Source organism: Daphnia carinata, chromosome 3, assembly GCF_022539665.2.
Source record: "Daphnia carinata strain CSIRO-1 chromosome 3, CSIRO_AGI_Dcar_HiC_V3, whole genome shotgun sequence".
Taxonomy (NCBI): domain Eukaryota; kingdom Metazoa; phylum Arthropoda; class Branchiopoda; order Diplostraca; family Daphniidae; genus Daphnia; species Daphnia carinata.
In genome coordinates this window covers 8,586,556-8,603,417 of record NC_081333.1, presented here as the reverse complement: position 1 = coordinate 8,603,417, position 16,862 = coordinate 8,586,556, and the positions used below count along the sequence as shown (strand labels likewise).

Below are 16,862 nucleotides of genomic sequence, written 5' to 3'. Positions count from 1 at the left end.
GTATGTTAATAACCAATAATAAAAGGGCGCACACATCGCCTGTACCATCACCGACGTGATTCTACATATGCGACGCTGTATAAAAGATAACTAACGCCAATTCCGTCTAATGCGTCTGGAAAATTCGCTTCATCACACAAGAAAATTTACAGGGTTCTACACAAATCGAACGCTGATTCATAGGTGATTCATATCTCCGTCCACGACGAGTTTCCAATATTTTCATTTGCTGGTAAGTTTTAGCTCTTTTTCCACACCAGGCGGGGATGTCATTATGTTGCAAGTGGACAAGAATAAGATGCAATCGCAACAAACGAAGGGTTTTTTCTACCTGATTTCACTCGATTCCTGTAACTCCTTTCAACTCAATGAATCAAGAATTTCAAGAAAAAAGTTGAGTAAAAATAGATTAATCTTTGTTTGAGGCTACCTCTGACTTTGTCGATTAAATATATTACATAAGGTTTTGTATCCCTGGTGGGCTGTTTCCAAACCAACGAGAGTTCTTCGTTGGCTTTCTATTTTCCAAGGTTTCACTACTAGACTGTCGATTGTGAAGTACTCACCGCACAAGGACCAACAAACGTGGGATGCAGTTTTTTTCTTAATCCGGGAGTTCAGCGATGTGCAAGTGTTTTCATCAACACTGTTTTGTTTGTGACTAGTGAAAGACAAAACCAGCAAACCACTTCCCAATGAAGGAACGGAGTAAAAATCGTCGGATCGTTGTCACCTTTTCAGGTAGTATATTTTATGACGTAACGTTGACGTAAATCGTTTGGGAATTTAATGAATATGTAATCATTTATATTTATTGACTGGAGCTTTCAGTTTTAGCTGTTTCATGTTTCATTTTCAAATGCTTAGGGGCGTCGCTGATTCTCGTTGAAACAACGATTGATAATTTCACAAGTATTCCTTGGAATTTTGATCTTGGGAAAGATAAAAAGCAAGCAGAAGAGCTGTAGCTTCATATTTGGCTTTTTTGTTTCCTCTCAGATTTTTATTTAGAAGTAAAATGTGATCCGTGATGCCTGACTTATTTAAAGTATTCATCAAGGAAATCCCTCTATACCTGCCAATTCCGTGAGTTGTTCTATATTTAGTAACTGAATCTATTTATACCAAAATGTCCACCTGGAGGTGTTTAGTAAGTGAATTCTCATTCCAAGATTTCTTTAGAAACAGTGCGCCGGTTAGTAAGTGAGACCCACACTGCAATAGATTAGTGCATGCGGATGGGAAAACTGGTCAGGCATTTGGACATCAACAGTAGCTCGAAATTGTAGTGTTGATAGGTTATATAAAGGCTGTGTTGAGTGCCATTAACCAGAAATTTTCGACCGCACAGCAAGTTCGCATTCGACAAGTTTCTTTGGCACGTTAAAGAAAATAAATATATCTTTTCATTTTTTTTTTATTTTCCAGATTAAATTTCCTCATTCCTTGAATTGGAAGATTCAAAAACAAAACTTCTTTGGTTTAGCACCGTAAATCAATATTCTAGTATGTACGGAATAATTTTCGTGACCATAGGATCTGTCGTTCAGGTAAGGAATGTTGTCTTTTATTTTAAACGATGGCTCTGTTACACCTAGTTTATCAGGCTTTCTAGAGTAATAGAAAAGAGAGATTTTCTAGAGAAATAGAAATTAGGCCAATCGGCGCTATGAACTATAACGATGACAGTAGTGGATCGAAAACCCCGTTGTATCCAATAATTTTTAATTAAGCAGTAGACCTCCATTAATAGGCATATGTTTTAATTGCTTAGCCAATTAAGAAACTTTTTACGGTAAGTAAACTTTTACAACCCTTCGTTGCATTACTTTATTTGTCTTTATTATTTCTTATAAACTGATCGCTTTCAAAAAATGAGAGCGCCTCAAGTTACCTGACCTGCTTTCATGGTCATTAATTGAAGAAAAGTGAAAACATCAACTTACTTTTTTAGTTTAATTATAATTTTGGGTAGGATTAAGTAAATAAAATTAGCAATGTTTTGCATGTTTTGCATCTATGGCCAATTAACGTCCGTCTCACTCTACATATTTCTATTTAGGCAGAATATGGAACCGATCTATGGTTCTCGCTTCTAGAAAAAGTAGGCTACCGAAACATAATTTTCTGCACGCATAGTGTGTATCCAGATGTAATTTCTTTTGGAAAACAATAATTAACTTGTAAATTAGAAATGTAATGATTCAACAAATGTCTTTTAGGATTTGGTTGCAAACCTAGCGAACGCTGCCGTAACTGAAATCGGCAACGGTTTAACTGTAAAAGATGTTATTATGTATTTCGGTCGCTGTTTCATCCGAGCAGCTGGGACTTTTGGATATGAAAAATACATCAAAGTAAGGCTTATCTTTCTATTCTGTGTCATATGCGCATCTGATTCCACCTGTTCCGTGTATTTGGATACACAACTTGTTGGATTTTTGATCACATTTTTCCATTTATGAATAGAGATGTGGACGATTCTTTTGCGATTTTCTTTCCGGAATCGATAGTGTTCACTTGCATATGAAATACACCTACCCCAAAATGGATAATCCTTTCATTTACATTCTCGAGGAAGACGAGAATGGCGTCGTCATCCATTATAGGACTTCCCGGAGCGGCTTTCCTCCTTTCCTTTATGGTAAACATTTTGCAATCTGGCACAATTTTTTTAAATGAAATAATGGAGCTCTTTCCTTATTAGTCTACATTTTGCCATTGCTGCCTTAGGCTATGTATTTTTAGAAGTGAAAAAAAAAGATAAGAAAAGAAGATTTAATCTGAAAAGTTTGCTACTTTCTCTTCTGATTAGGCATATTAGAGCAGGTCGCCAAAGATTTTTACGACCTGCATATTTCTACGCCCTTGCTTCCAGATAAACCAAATGAAAACAATGAAGAAGGCCTTAAATATCAAATTCGGCTCAATTTTGACAATCGGAATTACATGGCTTGTAAGGCCATGGAAAATGGTGCGATTGCGCTGGAGCGCAAAGGGAATTTCCTCGGCAATCTAAAGTGCAACAAGCAGCACAAACCGCTGACTGAACTATCGAGCGGCATTTTATTGCAGCTGTTTCCCTTCAGCATGATTTTCCGGTTGGATCTCAAGATAATCTCTGTTGGTTATCAGCTGAAGCAATTGTTTTCGCGTCGCAAGTTGATCGGACAATCCCTCCCTGAGGTTGCAAGGTTGCGACGCCCCAGGTTAAATCTCAGCTGGGAAAATGTAAAAAACCAAATGGCTTTGATGTTAATGTTATATCTTTAAACCGATCTTAACTAGACGTGTTTAATTCTTTTAGTTGGTCACTCTTCAGCGCGTTGCGTGTGAGCTTGAAATGATGTTGGTTACGCAAACCACTGACGAAAATTCATTGTCGAAGATTTCCAGGACAATATCATACAAATCAAAAAGAGTGGAACCTAATTATCTTTTACTTCGTGGCGAAATGCGACACATTAAAGATTGGCAAGCCATCATATATCTCTGCAATCCGCTGTAATTTCAATGAAAGAGAGCAATTTGTGGACGCTTTTAATTTCTTTGCATTCTAGAATTGACAACATCGATGATTTGTCCGAATTGGGACTCACGCTTAGTGATCTCACTTTACACGGACATGGTCGCGAAATGATCATGGCAGGACAACAACACAATTCTAGGTAGGCGGTATGTTATCTTATTAACCTGTAATGACATGGAAATCATAAAAAAAATATTTTTAAGATTGGAAGATTTGTACGAACGTGCCGAAGAAAAGGCAAACCAATTGCAAGTAACGCACGAACTTCTCGACGAATGGAAAATGCGAGGTGACGAGCTGCTCTATTCCATGATTCCTCAATCCATTGCCGAAGGGCTACGAAGAGGCCAAGAGCCAGTTGACACTTGCGAGGTAAATATTTTTATTTACATATTTAATTTTAATTCTAGTTGACAGTAAAATTTTTGGGCGTACTTCCTGTTGTATCCGATCAAAGGCTTTTGAATGTGTAACTATCTCGTTTGTGGAAATGACAAACATGGACGATCTAATGACTAAAAGTGCACTAGAGGCTGTCAGTTGTATGAATGCCGTTTTCTCTGCACTTGACAATGTGATTGATCAACACAACGTTTACAAGGTAAGTTAAGAATTTGGCAAAAAGTTTGGATTTGATAATTGGTCTGTAATGACGCATAGGTGGAGACGATAGGGAATGTGTACATGGTAGTTGGAGGTGCTCCAACCAAAAACGAAACGCACATAAAAGATGTGTGTATGGGTACGATCTTAATGCTTTGAAAAATTGGAAAACAATTGCCAAAATGGACAAGATTTTTATTTTCATGTTTTAGTGGCACTTGGCTTCTGTGATGTGATGGAGGAGTTGTCTGTGAACAACGACACACGTGTCCGGATTCGTATAGGTTTGCTATCTGTGGTTCTAAATGCTATGATCAGTAGTTCATTGTTTTCAAACATACAGGAGTTCATTCTGGTCCTGCGGTTGCTGGAGTCTTGGGCAGAAAAATGCCTCGCTATTGTTTTTTTGGTGACACTGTCAACACTGCAGCCCGCATGCAAAGCACCAGTTTGGTACACAACTCAATTTTATTGATTAATACTATAGGAAAACTTGCAAAATGGCATTTACTTTTCTTTGGTTTCTTCATCTTGTTCGCCTGACATTGTTGAGCTAGCCTGGCAAAATTCAAATTTCGCGCGTGGCTTACAACCTTTTGCAATGCTTTGATGGATTCATTAGTGAACCACGCGGAATCGTGATGGTTAAGGTGATTTGTTGTTCTGATATCCTTATTGTTCCAAACATTAAAATCTGCTTTGCTTTGTTTTTTAACAATTCACAGGGCAAAGGCGAAATGGAAACTCATTGGCTTTTACGATACCAGCCGCTCCAGAAGAAATTTTCCCTTGACGACGAAGAATCTGATTTCCTCTAGCGGAGCACCTGGAAAAATTCAATTACACTCTTACTTCCTTTTCCTTGGTCATTCTGGAATTAACCAACGTATGATACGAACGTCCATTATGAGCCGCTCGATCTCCATACTGTTAGGAATTAAAGAATGTGTGGTATCTCAATTGCTATTCTTTTTTTTGCCAAATAAAATTTAAAATTCGTGATCTCATACGACATACATTGGTTTCTGGACGACCCCAGCAGTCCGTGTAAGTTGTCACTGACAACTGACGCATGTAAAAGAGGAAGAGGTAGAAAACTGTGGAGAAGGTTGGGATAAGAATTAAATTTCTTACCATTACCTTTCCGTTGGAAATTTTAGAAAAAAGGTAGACAGCCTGAGAATTGCGAACCCTTCCTTTTCGGCCTCATCCTACTTCTGAAATTGCCCAACAGGCTAACGCTGCGTGCGTGGCAAAAGGCTCCAGTAGGTAACGTGTCGATGAAGAAACTAGCAGACGTGGCAGAAAGTCCAAAGGTAAACGACAGTGAAAATATCTTTGTGTATGATTAGTGTTTCTCGTTTTGACTGGTGTACTAGGTGTAGTGTAGTGCATCGATCACAGCTTCTCTATGTCCGCACATTGTGTCATTCTGGCAAATATTGGGCATCGATTGAAAGTATTGTTAGTTTAACACGTTTGAATCATCGAGACATGCGGTTCGAGTGATTCGGCAGGCCCTTCTGTATTTGAAAAGACAATTAAGCAGCAGTGAATGCGTGGATATTATCTTGTACTTGGTGTTGGCTAACAAGATGGCGAAATTAACAGGTACGGCCAACGTTGTTTTAGGTAGCTGATTCGGCGTTCGCACAAAACTTGAATAGCTACGAGGGAACATAGCTACGAGGGAGCTACCAGCATTACAGTGATATCGCTGCCGTTTAATGTACAAATACCACCAGCTGAATAAATGGTTTGTAAATTATCTACATCTTAATTTAAATACCTTTTGTTTCTTACACGTTCTTGTATGCGCTCATCTGCAATATGCCAGGTTGTGGTTAATAAGACAAAGCAAATCGGGTCGTAGACTCGAATTTGTGTTCACTGTCTCTGTCTTATCGCTTTTAGTTATTGTTTCCCATTATCTCGTCAGCAGTTATTTGTTTTAAAATATATTTTATTTTCGACGATCCCGAGAAACAGCACATCTTTTAGGTACGGAATGCGTCAGCGCATCGAAATTGAGGAAAGGGAGACCAAAAATCCATTATGGCCACCGTTTTTCTTTATTTCGTTTTCTCGTTATTCCTACCCTACCTCTAGCATACCTTTGGTCTTGAGCTACGTAAATTAAACTTTTCTCGGCGGAATTTCTTTATCTATCTGCCTCCAATAACTTTGTAGAATAAAGTAAATGTTCTATTGTTGTTTTTAATGATTTGGAGTATCTCAGCTTTTCTATAATGTTATTGGTAAGGATTTTTTTTTTCCTTTTCCCCTTGCTACGCTGATCCAGCAATGGTAATGCTGTACTTCATTGGAACTGACAAAATCGAATGGGCCGCATATGTGTGGCTGCGTGGTTACATAAGAAAAGACGGATAGAAATGTGTAAGAAATGCTACGGTGGGGTTTCGACACATCCTACCAGTCAAGCGACCCTCTTGCGAATGCTGTCAACCTTCATTTATACGTGCAGTTATATATTAACGATCCATAATGGCTTTTTTGTGCGGACGCCAGCGACAGGTTGCAAAGAACATTATCGTCTTAAGTTCCGTGGCTATAGGTACAACCATTTATCTCTCAGGTTTCCCATCAGGGAGTGTCTTTGCCTGATATGTGCATTCATCCGTCGAATGTCCAACATCATGAAGGGCAACAACTATCATCGGAGTCACACCGGCGACATCCAGAGTCTCTCAGGTACGTTTGGCTCACCATAAACACATTTCTTTTTTTTTATTCATAAACTATATTATCAATATATTGATTTTAGTAAAAAAGAATTTCATTTTGTGTTAATAAACTCCAAAAATGTTTTAATGAAAAATAAAATGAATTATTATCCCTTTTAGGCAGCATGATAGCATGATCATGTACGCATGCTCCCGCGATTTAAAGCTGTTGGCGTATCAAGCTCCAAATGATACCGCGCACATTTAGAGAGCTCCCACTTGAATACCGGTATATAAGCGCGTAACATACGTCGGATAAATCAAAAGACGCGTTTCCTTCCACAGGTAAGAAACAAATTGCATTCATCGGGACAAAAAGAACAGTGATAACTTGAAAGCCATTTTCTTGTCTTTTTCAGCCTCCACTTCTACGCATTTCTTCTACTAAACTGATTTTTGTAAGGCTACGCAAAGGGTACTTGTCAGCTAAGTAACAGGTGTGGATGAAGGAAACGGTAAAAAAAAAGTGCTATTACTCAAGCATCAAGATTGCCACTCGAGACTAAATCCTATCATTTTTTTGTCTCCGAGTTCTTCGATAGAAGCTAGGCCTCATCTATTGAAAGTCACAACAGAATCGATTTATTTCCACCTTCCGACTTTGTTGGGATCGGATCTCTTCGAAAATGTATGGATTAATATTCGAGACCATAGGTTCCATTATTCAGGTACAAATTTATTTCCACTTGTCATTTATTTGATTCCGACTACAGTTCGTAAAGTTGCTGGCACATAGTGAATGTTTCAACTGAAATGTTAAAAATCGTAGAATAAGAGCACGTACATCGTAAAGGATACAGACGCGCTAGCAATAAATAGTGAATAGCGTTATTAATGCCTAGAAGCTTCATGGGACCATAAGTTTATATAAGATAGCAGTGTAATGACACGTTTATACCTATGCGAATAGGACGCAACATTTTCATTAGAGAATACGGCAACCCAGATGTTGCTTTATTTACAATAATGCGCGTAGGTAGAAGAAAATAACATTCGTGGGCGTGCAATATGGCAGAGAAACATCAGAAAAGGCTGGGAACTAAATCTGGATCCTCGGTTGTCCTTTTCGTAATGTGTGGCAAAAACAAGGCAGTCGATTTTTGGAGCTGAGGGTCCCTTGCCGATAAAAGTATGTTGCTGAAGGCTTTTCATGGGAAAGCTGTCGATTGATATGGAAATTCTTACTCAGGCGGTAGGAGACCGTGTTCTACATGCTGGAATTCGAAAGAAAAACATGCTTTAATTTATTTATTTATACGCTGTGGAAAGCTATAACTTTGAATTCTCGCTACAATTTTTGTAGATGAATCAGAAAGGACTTACGAATTTAATCTCCCCTAAACAAGTTGTGCACCTAATAATTTCAATTGGCTACGCGTGCAGTAGAAATTCAAGACCTTTTCTTTATCGACTTTTGTTTCCTATCTCATTCTTGATTGTGTTATGCACACGCGTCAACTTAGATGGAGTATGGAAATGATGTATGGCTGTCTCTTCTTGAAAATGCGGGTTACCAGAACACCACGTTTTGCACTCACAGCATCTATCCAGAAGTAACAAGCTGATACTCTAACTCATTTATTACCCATCAACTGTTAATTTCGAACGTTCTCTGTGACTAGGAATTGGTTATGAAATTAGCGAACGCCGCCGTGACCTTAATAGCTGACGCTTCGACCGCAGAAGATTGTCTTACTTACTTTGGACGCTGCTTCATACGAGCTGCTCGGGCCTTCAAATATGAAACACTAATCAAAGTAAAAAGACGTAATCTTTTTTTTTTTTGTTATTTTCTTTTAGTGACGGGCTTCATCCGTCTATGCTGACTACGATACAAATTGGTTTTTTGGGTACGTCTACAAGACTGGTGCCAATCTAGTATGTTCGTGAAAACTTTAGTGTAAGAGGATAACGGAAAATCACAATTCAACGAAAAAGAAGGTCGGCAGGATTTATTGACGAACTGAAGAAATTGTATTTGTAATATCAAGTTTCGAATAACTAAACTTCTTTATATTCTTTATAGAGATTATATTGATTTTTAGTTTTAAATCGCAGTAAGTTCAAAAAGCAGGCGTGTCGATGAGCAGTTAGAAGTAATAATTTAGTGCGGATGCGTGAAACAGACAAAATGGGCCAACGTAGTTCTAAGATCAAATGATCACGACTGAAATTGTTTGATAGACTACTATATGCTGTCTTTTTTTTGTTCATTATAGAGTTGTGGACGTTTCTTTTGCCACTTCCTTTCCGGAATAGACAGCGTTCATCTACATATGAAATACAGGTACCCAAAAATGGATCATCCCTTTATTTACGTTTTGGAAGAAGATGACCATGGTGTCGTCGTACATTACAGAACATCGCGTAATGGATTCTACCCCTTCCTTTACGGTAAGTTGAATTCTTTGACCCCTCATTTGATTTGCAAATTTTGGTGGAAAAGACGTCTATCCTATGAAGAGGGATCTAATGAATTTGAATCTTCCTCTTTCACAATTTATCACAGGTTTGTTAGAGCAAGTTGCAAAGGATTTCTATGGAATTCGTCTTTCCATGACAGCGATTTCCGAAAATCCATACGAATGCGATGAAGTGGGATACCAATTTCGAATTCGACTCAATTTCGACAACCGTAATTACATGGCTTGTAAGACCATTGAAAATGGGGCCATGGCACTCGAACGTAAAGGAAACTTCCTCGGATCGACAACTTGCAGAAAAGAAGCAACAACTGATCTCTCTAGTCGCATTTTGCTGAAGCTTTTCCCTTTCAGTTTGTTGTTTAGCCCAGATCTGAAGATAATCTCTGTTGGCCACTTGATGAAGCAAATATTTCCGTCGCGGATACTGATAGGACAAATCCTACCAGAAGTTGCTCGATTACGACGTCCCAGATTAAACCTCACGTGGGAAAATGTAATTATTTTCTACCTCTTTTTACTACATATCCGCTTTTGATGAAATTTTATTGACTCTAGTTGGTAACACTTAAACGTGTCGCCTGTGAACTGGAAATGACATTGGTTCATAACGGTAGTTGTAAACGTCCGTTGTTAGATACTGCGTCGAACGACGAACCCCGAAGACTTTTCTTCGCGGAGAAATGCGGCATATCCAAAATTGGCAAGCAATCATATATCTATGCAATCCATTGTAAGCAAATTAATTATTAGCAATTAAAAAAATTGGTACTGATTTTACATTTTCTGTTCTAGAATTAACGATATGGAAGACTTGTCCAACTTGGGTCTCGCTCTCGGAGATCTTAGTTTACACGGACACGGTCGCGAAATGGTAATGGCAGGAAAGCAGCATAATTCCAGGTAAAAACATAGGAAATAATTTTTAAAAATTCAGTTTTGAATGGAAAACGATATCCTTGTAGATTGGAAGATCTGTACGAACGAGCGGAAGAAAAAACAAATGAGCTGCATAAAACTCATGAACTTCTCGACGAATGGAAGCGAAGAGGTGACGAATTGCTGTATTCTATGATTCCTCAAACAATCGCCGAAAGCCTACGGAGAGGCAAAGAACCGGTTGACACCTGCGAGGTGAGTGTGACTGTCGTTTAACGTTTGCTAAGATTTTTCAAACTTCGCTCAAACGTTTGCTTAGGCTTTTGACAACATAACTGTCTCGTTTGTCGAGATGACAAACATTGAAGATATAATGGCTAAAAGTGCGCTAGAGGCCGTCAGTTACATCAATGCTATTTTCTCTGCTTTGGACAAAATAATGGACCAACACAACATTTACAAGGTAAGAAGGTAGAATTTAAAAAATTTATTTTAGGCATCGTATAATTAGTTTGCACAGGTGGAGACGGTAGGAAAAGTATACGTGGTTGTCGGAGGTGCACCGACGAGAAATGATACGCACGTCAAAGATGTTTGCATGGGTATGTCCTTTCTGAAAGTATATTTAAAAGAAATAACGTATTTTTAAAATTTCGATTAGTGGCCCTTGAATTTCGCGATGTCATTAATGAGTTGTCCGTGAAGAATGATACACCTGTTCAGATTCGCATAGGTTTGCAGCACATCAATTTCAACAGTTCAATTTTAGCATAAATTGTAACGCTTGAAGGTGTCCACTCCGGATCTGCGGTTGCTGGAGTTTTAGGAAGGAGACAGCCACGATATTGTTTTTTTGGTGACACCGTCAACACTGCAGCTCGGATGCAAACTACAAGTTTGGTACATTACGTAGTCAATAGTTGTTTTATTGGAAATGGTTAAAAATTATTCCCTTTATTTTTTCGCTAGCCGGGCAAAATTCATATTTCTCGTGAATCTTATAACCTTTTGCAATGTTTTGTTGGATTTATCTGTGAAATGCGGGGAACTGTGGTGGTTAAGGTGATCCACATTTTACGCTTTGCTACTTCTGCTTCCAAAAAATACTTAACTTTTTCATGTGTCGTTCAATAGGGTAAAGGCGAAATGGAAACCCATTGGCTCTTACGGTACCACCCACTTCATGATCGATTGTTACATGACGATGATTGCCGTGCCACATAGTTTGGAGCTCCCTATTTACCATTTTACGCAACATGTGACAATTCCGGATGAAAAAGAAAGAAAATTTCCGTAAACGAGGCTGGGTAAGAAAACACGTAACGATTTGAAATTCATTCCCACACTTTTCTTTCCATTGTCGATCCTAAATTGCCAGAAATTTCTTACTCATTATGTCTCTTTCGTTTGGGCACGCACTATCCCGATTTTTCCTCTTAGAATTATTCATCTAGCGTAACGTTTGGTTGTTACTTGTTGTCTATTATGAACTTCAGGAAAAGGGGTGTTAACATTGATGTATTTGCGTTATAAAAAATGACTCGACGATCAATTCCCTGCTCATTCATCTTACTTGGAAACAAGATACTGGTAATTCTTTCAAGAGCGAATGACTATTTCTAACCACGCAAAACGAGGATGTGAAATAGGAAACGTTGACATCGAAATGATGTTCCAGGAAAATTATAGCTTTCTTTGACGTTGGTTTCAACCTTTTATTCCGATCCCGCACAAGAACGTTGTAAGAGCGTTAGTGAAATGCTAGACTGGCCTTGTATACAGGTATTTAGCCTTTTTTTTTAAATTGGTTAGTGCCTACGATACTGATTTGTTTTGAGTAAATTGTGGTGATGAGTCGGTGGTCGTGAAACGGCGTGGATTTCTATCGACTTTCACGAATGGAATTTCTATTTTGCCTGAGACTAATCGCCTTGACTCCCTTTCCAAAAGTTCTCTAGGGGGATAAAATTTATACTCGTCTTTAACAAAGTCTACGCCCACAACTTTACATTAAATGAGTTCACCGAAAAAAAAAAACATTTTTATTCGTTTCCCATATACGACCACAAGATAATTCATTGGTTGCCAACGATAGTTGCCGTGACTATAAGTGCCAACAGTGAAATTCAGTTTCTTGTGCGTTACTGGGAAAAGTAAGAGTCATCTTGTGTTCCATGTTATTCACTGAAGTGGCCTTTCACTAGGGGTTGCAGAGTATAGCCACACGCTACATCCCCTGCACATGCAGACTTTTAGTGGAATATGTAACAACGATTCGAGTATGTCCTTACGTAAGTAAAGCTTCTTCGTACTGCTTTATGTCATTTGATTTTCCTTGAACTTTTTAAAGTTGTCTTTTTTGTAGTCCGTTAGTTGTGCGTTCCTAAAATATTTCTAGGATTGATGTTACATACATCAGACCAAGTCATCATTGCCTGATTTTGAAAACGGGAAAATGTATTTACATTATCTGTAGCCATTACGAGCTAAACGAGAGGTTATGTAACTTTTCAACGTTAAAATGTCGAAGGGGGCGGAACTACTTTCATTTGGAAAAAGTTTTATCTTGCGCATGGCGCTGTGAAGTTGCGTGCCAGCATCTCTCATGCATAAAAACCTCCTGCGTATAAAACTGGGCCCTCTGTCAAGGAAGAAGGCACTTAACTTTTTCATTTATCTCCTGCCAATTACGTAGTAACGAGCCGTCATCTTGCATTTTGACTTCTTCAAGTTCATCGGAAACTTCGGCCATTCCTCGTGTCAACAGTTTTGAAAGATTTTCAACATGTACGGCATGATATTTGAAACTATTCAAAACATCTTTCAGGTAAAAATATCATCTTACAAATGAATGCATTGCCTAAATGATATTACTGGTTTAAATTATGATTCCTACTCTTGCATGGATTTCAAAGCGTTTCTTTTCTTATCCACCTTGTTTTGTAGCACTTCTTCAGTATTTTAAACTTGTGTGCAATACGTAAATCCCTATGCATGTTTGGCATTATACGATTCGACGATTAATTAGTAGCTGAAAAAGGTGATCGTATCGCATTCATGTTTGAAAGGTTGAATATGGTGATGAACTATGGGATGCTCTTCTAGAACGAACGAAGTATGGCAAACGCACCGTTTTTTGTACGCATCACATTTATCCGGATGTAAGTAGCATTTCTTTCGTATAGTACGCAATAGTTAGATATTTTTAACATGGTCGTTCTTTAAAAGGATTTGGTGATGCAATTAGCTAATGCAGCTGTTGAAGTGGTCGGCAATGGATTAACGCAATTGGATTTCCTCAATTATTTTGGACGATGTTTCATCCGCTCCTTTGACAAGTACGGTTATGAAAAAATGATTAAGGTATTTATATATCTTCTTCCCCTCCCTTTTTTTGTTCGAACTGACATAAATCTTTGAAACCGAGTGATTATTTTCTATTGTGGTTAGGTTTGTGGTCGATACTTTTGCGATTTCTTGACCGGCATTGACAATATCCATTTGCAAATGAGATACATGTTTCCGAAAATGGTTTCACCCAGCATGTACATCTCACACGAAGATCTGGATGGCGTTTTATTACATTACAGAACCCCACGCAATGGACTCTGTCCTTACCTTCGAGGTATTCATAGATATCGCGTGATTCAAGCGTCTTACATACAAGAATGCGATTGCGTGTTTCTTTGTAACAGGATTGCTACTTCAAATTGCTGAAGACTACTTCGGAATTCAACTCACTGTACACGAATTACCAAGCGAGCCTTCTGGAGAAGATGAATACAACCAGTACAGGTTTCGATTGAACTTTAACAATCGAGACTACTTGGCTAGTCAGAAGTACATGAATGGTAGCAATCTTGGACTTGAACGCAAAATGATGGCTGCAACCCAACTGTCAAGCAATACATTACTGCAGCTATTCCCTTTTGGGTTGATCTTCCGCTCCGATCTTAAGATCATAAGCACAGGAAAACAATTGAAAATCATGTTCCCAGATAAAGCATTATTTGGCCAGGATCTTCCAGGAATAGCAAAAATGCGCCGTCCGAAAGTTAACCTAACTTGGGACAATGTAATGATTTTTTATCACGAAACAACAGTTCGTGGCAATAATTTTCTGTCATCACGTCATAGGTGCTTAGCTTGCAAAAAGTTATGTGTGAACTCGAGATGCTGATTAACCAACGAGAAGACGAAGGAATCTGCAATCCTGCGTACACGTCGCTGAGGAATAATGATGACCAAACTCGTCGGTTATTTCTGCAAGGGCATTTCCGCTACCTCGAAGATTGGTACGTAATAACTTGTGCTACCTATCTACGTATAATTCGTGTATCATTTTCTTATTGGTATAGGGAAGCTGTGATGTTTCTTTGCAACCCTATAGTTAATAATCTAACTGATCTCGATGAACTTGGGCTTAAAATCGATGACCTGAGTATGCACGGGAACAGTCGTGAGATGGTCATGGGAGGTTTGCAACATAATTCCCGTCTAGAAGACCTGTATGAGCGAGCAGAAGAACGATCGATGGAGTTGGAAAAAACTCATCAGTTGCTTGCTGAATGGACGGAGCGGGGTGATCAGCTACTGTTTTCCATGATCCCAAAGTCAGTCGCAGACAATTTACGAAGAGGGACACATCCAGTTGATACGTGCCAGGTAGTCTTGAGAAATTGTGATATTTTAGTATGATCATTACACTTTTGTTTAGAATTTTGAGAGTATAACAGTGCTCTTTGTGGAGCTTACCAACTTCGTTATTAACGCGGATAATGCTATGGAAATGGTTAAATGTATGAATGCAGTTTTTTCTCAATTGGATAATGTCATCGATCGACACAGTGTTTACAAAGTGGGTTAACTGTTTTGATCCGCGTTTTTTCTCTAAGTAATAATACCATCGTTTTACACGAATTATTAGGTAGAGACAGTTGGAAAAGTTTACATGGTCGTTGGAGGTGCGCCAGAAAAAAATGATTCACATGTCAGAGATATTGCACTAGGTAAAAGGTTTTTACAGTTTTGAAGTAGAATTTTTTCATTAATTTTTTTATCGTATTCATCGTCACAGTTGCCCTAAGTTTCCGAGACGAAATTGAAGAACTTGCGACCAATGCCGGAATGGACGTTCGAATTCGAACAGGTTTTACCAAAATTTTATCTTAAAATGATAAATTAACAAAAAGAGAATTTATAGCTCAATCCTATTATGTTACATGGTATAGGTTTTCATTCTGGCTCGGCTGTCGGCGGCGTAGTCGGATCGAAGATGCCGAGGTATTGCTTTTTCGGAGACACTATCAACACCGCATCAAGAATGCAATCGTCTAGTGAAGTATATGATTTACCATGTTTTCAATCAAATCTACCCACACATAACAGATAATTCTTCCTTATTGTTGCAGTCAGGGAAAATTCAAATGTCGTCAACTTCTCATGGCCTCCTACAATCGTTTTCCGGATTTGTCTGCCAAAAACGAGGTCTAGTTGCGGTTAAGGTAAGCCTTACAACTATTAGTATACGATGTATGGTGATTCAAACTTATCTTGGTTTGCAATGAATAGGGCAAAGGAGAAATGCAAACTCATTGGCTGCTTGAGCATCAACCATCCGCTAACTAAAGTATTTGTATGTGTTGGGTTTAGATAACACTGTCAGTCGTTGAAATGTCGCAAATTATTATTCACAAGCCAATTCCTCGAACTGGAATTAATATAGTGATTGAGCTTTAACTTTACTATAATAAATAACTCTAGAATAGATTTATGTTGGTGCACAAAATGTACGTTGGTAGGGGAGACGGGTGTAGTACTCGATTAAAGGCAGCGCAGTCAATTGTGCATTCTATGCTATTATACAATTTGCTACCTGTTGTTGTGCCGCATCTTGCATAGAACTCCAGCAATATTTAGACTGAATTTCCTGTTGTACAACTTGTACAATGCACAAATAAATAATTAGGGAAATTTTTTTCATTGTAGAAGTTTCTATTAGAACCGATCCACCACTCCGATGGAGTACGGAGGCTGTTGCCCTACGTTCCAACGGATTTCCGGTTGAATTGTAGGGAACTGTTCTCATGTTGGACTGTGTTTTGAAACACAGGAAAAAATAGATGAGAAAAAGGGTAAAGGAAGAACATTATGCTTGAGATTACGTTCGCTATCACAGAAATTCGAAATTCCTGATACAATTGTGATGCGCTTACGAAAAACGCAAGAAAATGAAATAAACTTTTGTGTAATAAAAAAAACACAGAGGTATATATACTGGCACATAATTAAGTAAATAGGAACCAGTATCTTTAAGGTTGAGCTATTGGGCGCACAGGCGATGTTTCATTTGCTTTAATTGTAACTGTAATCTCAGATGTACGTACTTAGATTTAAAAAAGAAGACGAGAAGAAAAGTTATATGTTCCACATCGTGCTCCGGATCCTTGGCAAGAAGAAAGAAAAACAGAAAAACAGAAAAACAGTAAGGTATAAAAAAAACGAAAATGCCCAGCACAGCTTGGCCGGGTTCAATGGCACGTAAACTTCCTTTCAGACCCTGCGGCGAGGACTGAGGGGAAAACTTAAAAAGCTGACCTTGACACTGAAAGTTGTCTGTTATTTTCCTTGACAGTTCGTAGTTGTTATTTCCTAGTCGTCGAGAGAAGCCGGTATTGACTAGTG

General features: G+C 38.5%; 3 protein-coding genes across 4 annotated transcripts; all 3 read left to right on the top strand.

Annotated features, from left to right (window-relative positions):
- The first annotated feature begins 45 nt into the window (after window positions 1-45).
- Window positions 46-5,108, top strand: LOC130685401 (soluble guanylate cyclase 89Da-like). The gene is made up of 16 exons (XM_057508691.1): window positions 46-183; window positions 261-393; window positions 464-1,550; window positions 2,063-2,152; window positions 2,223-2,357; window positions 2,470-2,644; window positions 2,816-3,231; window positions 3,308-3,504; window positions 3,561-3,668; window positions 3,733-3,901; window positions 3,987-4,130; window positions 4,190-4,271; window positions 4,345-4,416; window positions 4,476-4,585; window positions 4,690-4,782; window positions 4,858-5,108. The coding sequence occupies exons 3-16, from the start codon at window positions 1,509-1,511 to the stop codon at window positions 4,948-4,950; spliced, it is 1,926 nt and encodes a 641-aa protein (XP_057364674.1). The 5' UTR covers window positions 46-183; window positions 261-393; window positions 464-1,508; the 3' UTR covers window positions 4,951-5,108.
- Window positions 5,109-8,339: 3,231 nt separating this feature from the next.
- LOC130685402 (soluble guanylate cyclase 89Da-like) lies at window positions 8,340-11,652 on the top strand. Its single transcript, XM_057508692.2, is given in 14 exon segments — window positions 8,340-8,429; window positions 8,499-8,633; window positions 9,096-9,270; window positions 9,386-9,795; window positions 9,858-9,963; window positions 9,966-10,032; window positions 10,095-10,202; window positions 10,265-10,433; window positions 10,498-10,641; window positions 10,699-10,780; window positions 10,840-10,911; window positions 10,969-11,078; window positions 11,148-11,240; window positions 11,313-11,652. Coding segments are annotated over 14 exon segments (1,851 nt in total). The 3' UTR covers window positions 11,403-11,652.
- Window positions 11,653-12,916: 1,264 nt separating this feature from the next.
- On the top strand, window positions 12,917-15,985 carry LOC130685403 (soluble guanylate cyclase 89Db-like). 2 transcript variants are annotated; one of them, XM_057508695.2, is made up of 13 exons: window positions 12,917-13,005; window positions 13,247-13,339; window positions 13,407-13,541; window positions 13,629-13,803; window positions 13,874-14,253; window positions 14,316-14,473; window positions 14,537-14,843; window positions 14,896-15,036; window positions 15,106-15,187; window positions 15,256-15,327; window positions 15,410-15,519; window positions 15,590-15,682; window positions 15,750-15,985. In XM_057508695.2, exons 1-13 carry the CDS (start codon window positions 12,964-12,966, stop codon window positions 15,804-15,806), a joined length of 1,845 nt encoding a protein of 614 aa, XP_057364678.1. In that variant the 5' UTR covers window positions 12,917-12,963; the 3' UTR covers window positions 15,807-15,985. The 2 variants fall into 2 exon arrangements, with proteins under 2 accessions (XP_057364678.1, XP_059350343.1); XM_059494360.1 differs by having other exon boundaries at window positions 14,896-15,040; window positions 15,110-15,187.
- The last annotated feature ends 877 nt before the right edge of the window (window positions 15,986-16,862 follow it).

What these genes read in the sequence shown, in the direction of transcription:
- LOC130685403 (XM_057508695.2), top strand. Translation starts at nt 12,964, where the DNA reads ATGTACGGCATGATATTTGAAACTATTCAAAACATCTTTCAG. An exon ending in CGCATCACATTTATCCGGAT is followed by an intron (nt 13,340 to 13,406) that starts GTAAGTAGCATT and finishes GTTCTTTAAAAG; the next exon opens with GATTTGGTGATGCAATTAGC. An exon ending in TGTCAGAGATATTGCACTAG is followed by an intron (nt 15,188 to 15,255) that starts GTAAAAGGTTTT and finishes TCATCGTCACAG; the next exon opens with TTGCCCTAAGTTTCCGAGAC.
- LOC130685401 (XM_057508691.1), top strand. Translation starts at nt 1,509, where the DNA reads ATGTACGGAATAATTTTCGTGACCATAGGATCTGTCGTTCAG. An exon ending in AGCCAGTTGACACTTGCGAG is followed by an intron (nt 3,902 to 3,986) that starts GTAAATATTTTT and finishes ATCCGATCAAAG; the next exon opens with GCTTTTGAATGTGTAACTAT. An exon ending in ATCAACACAACGTTTACAAG is followed by an intron (nt 4,131 to 4,189) that starts GTAAGTTAAGAA and finishes AATGACGCATAG; the next exon opens with GTGGAGACGATAGGGAATGT.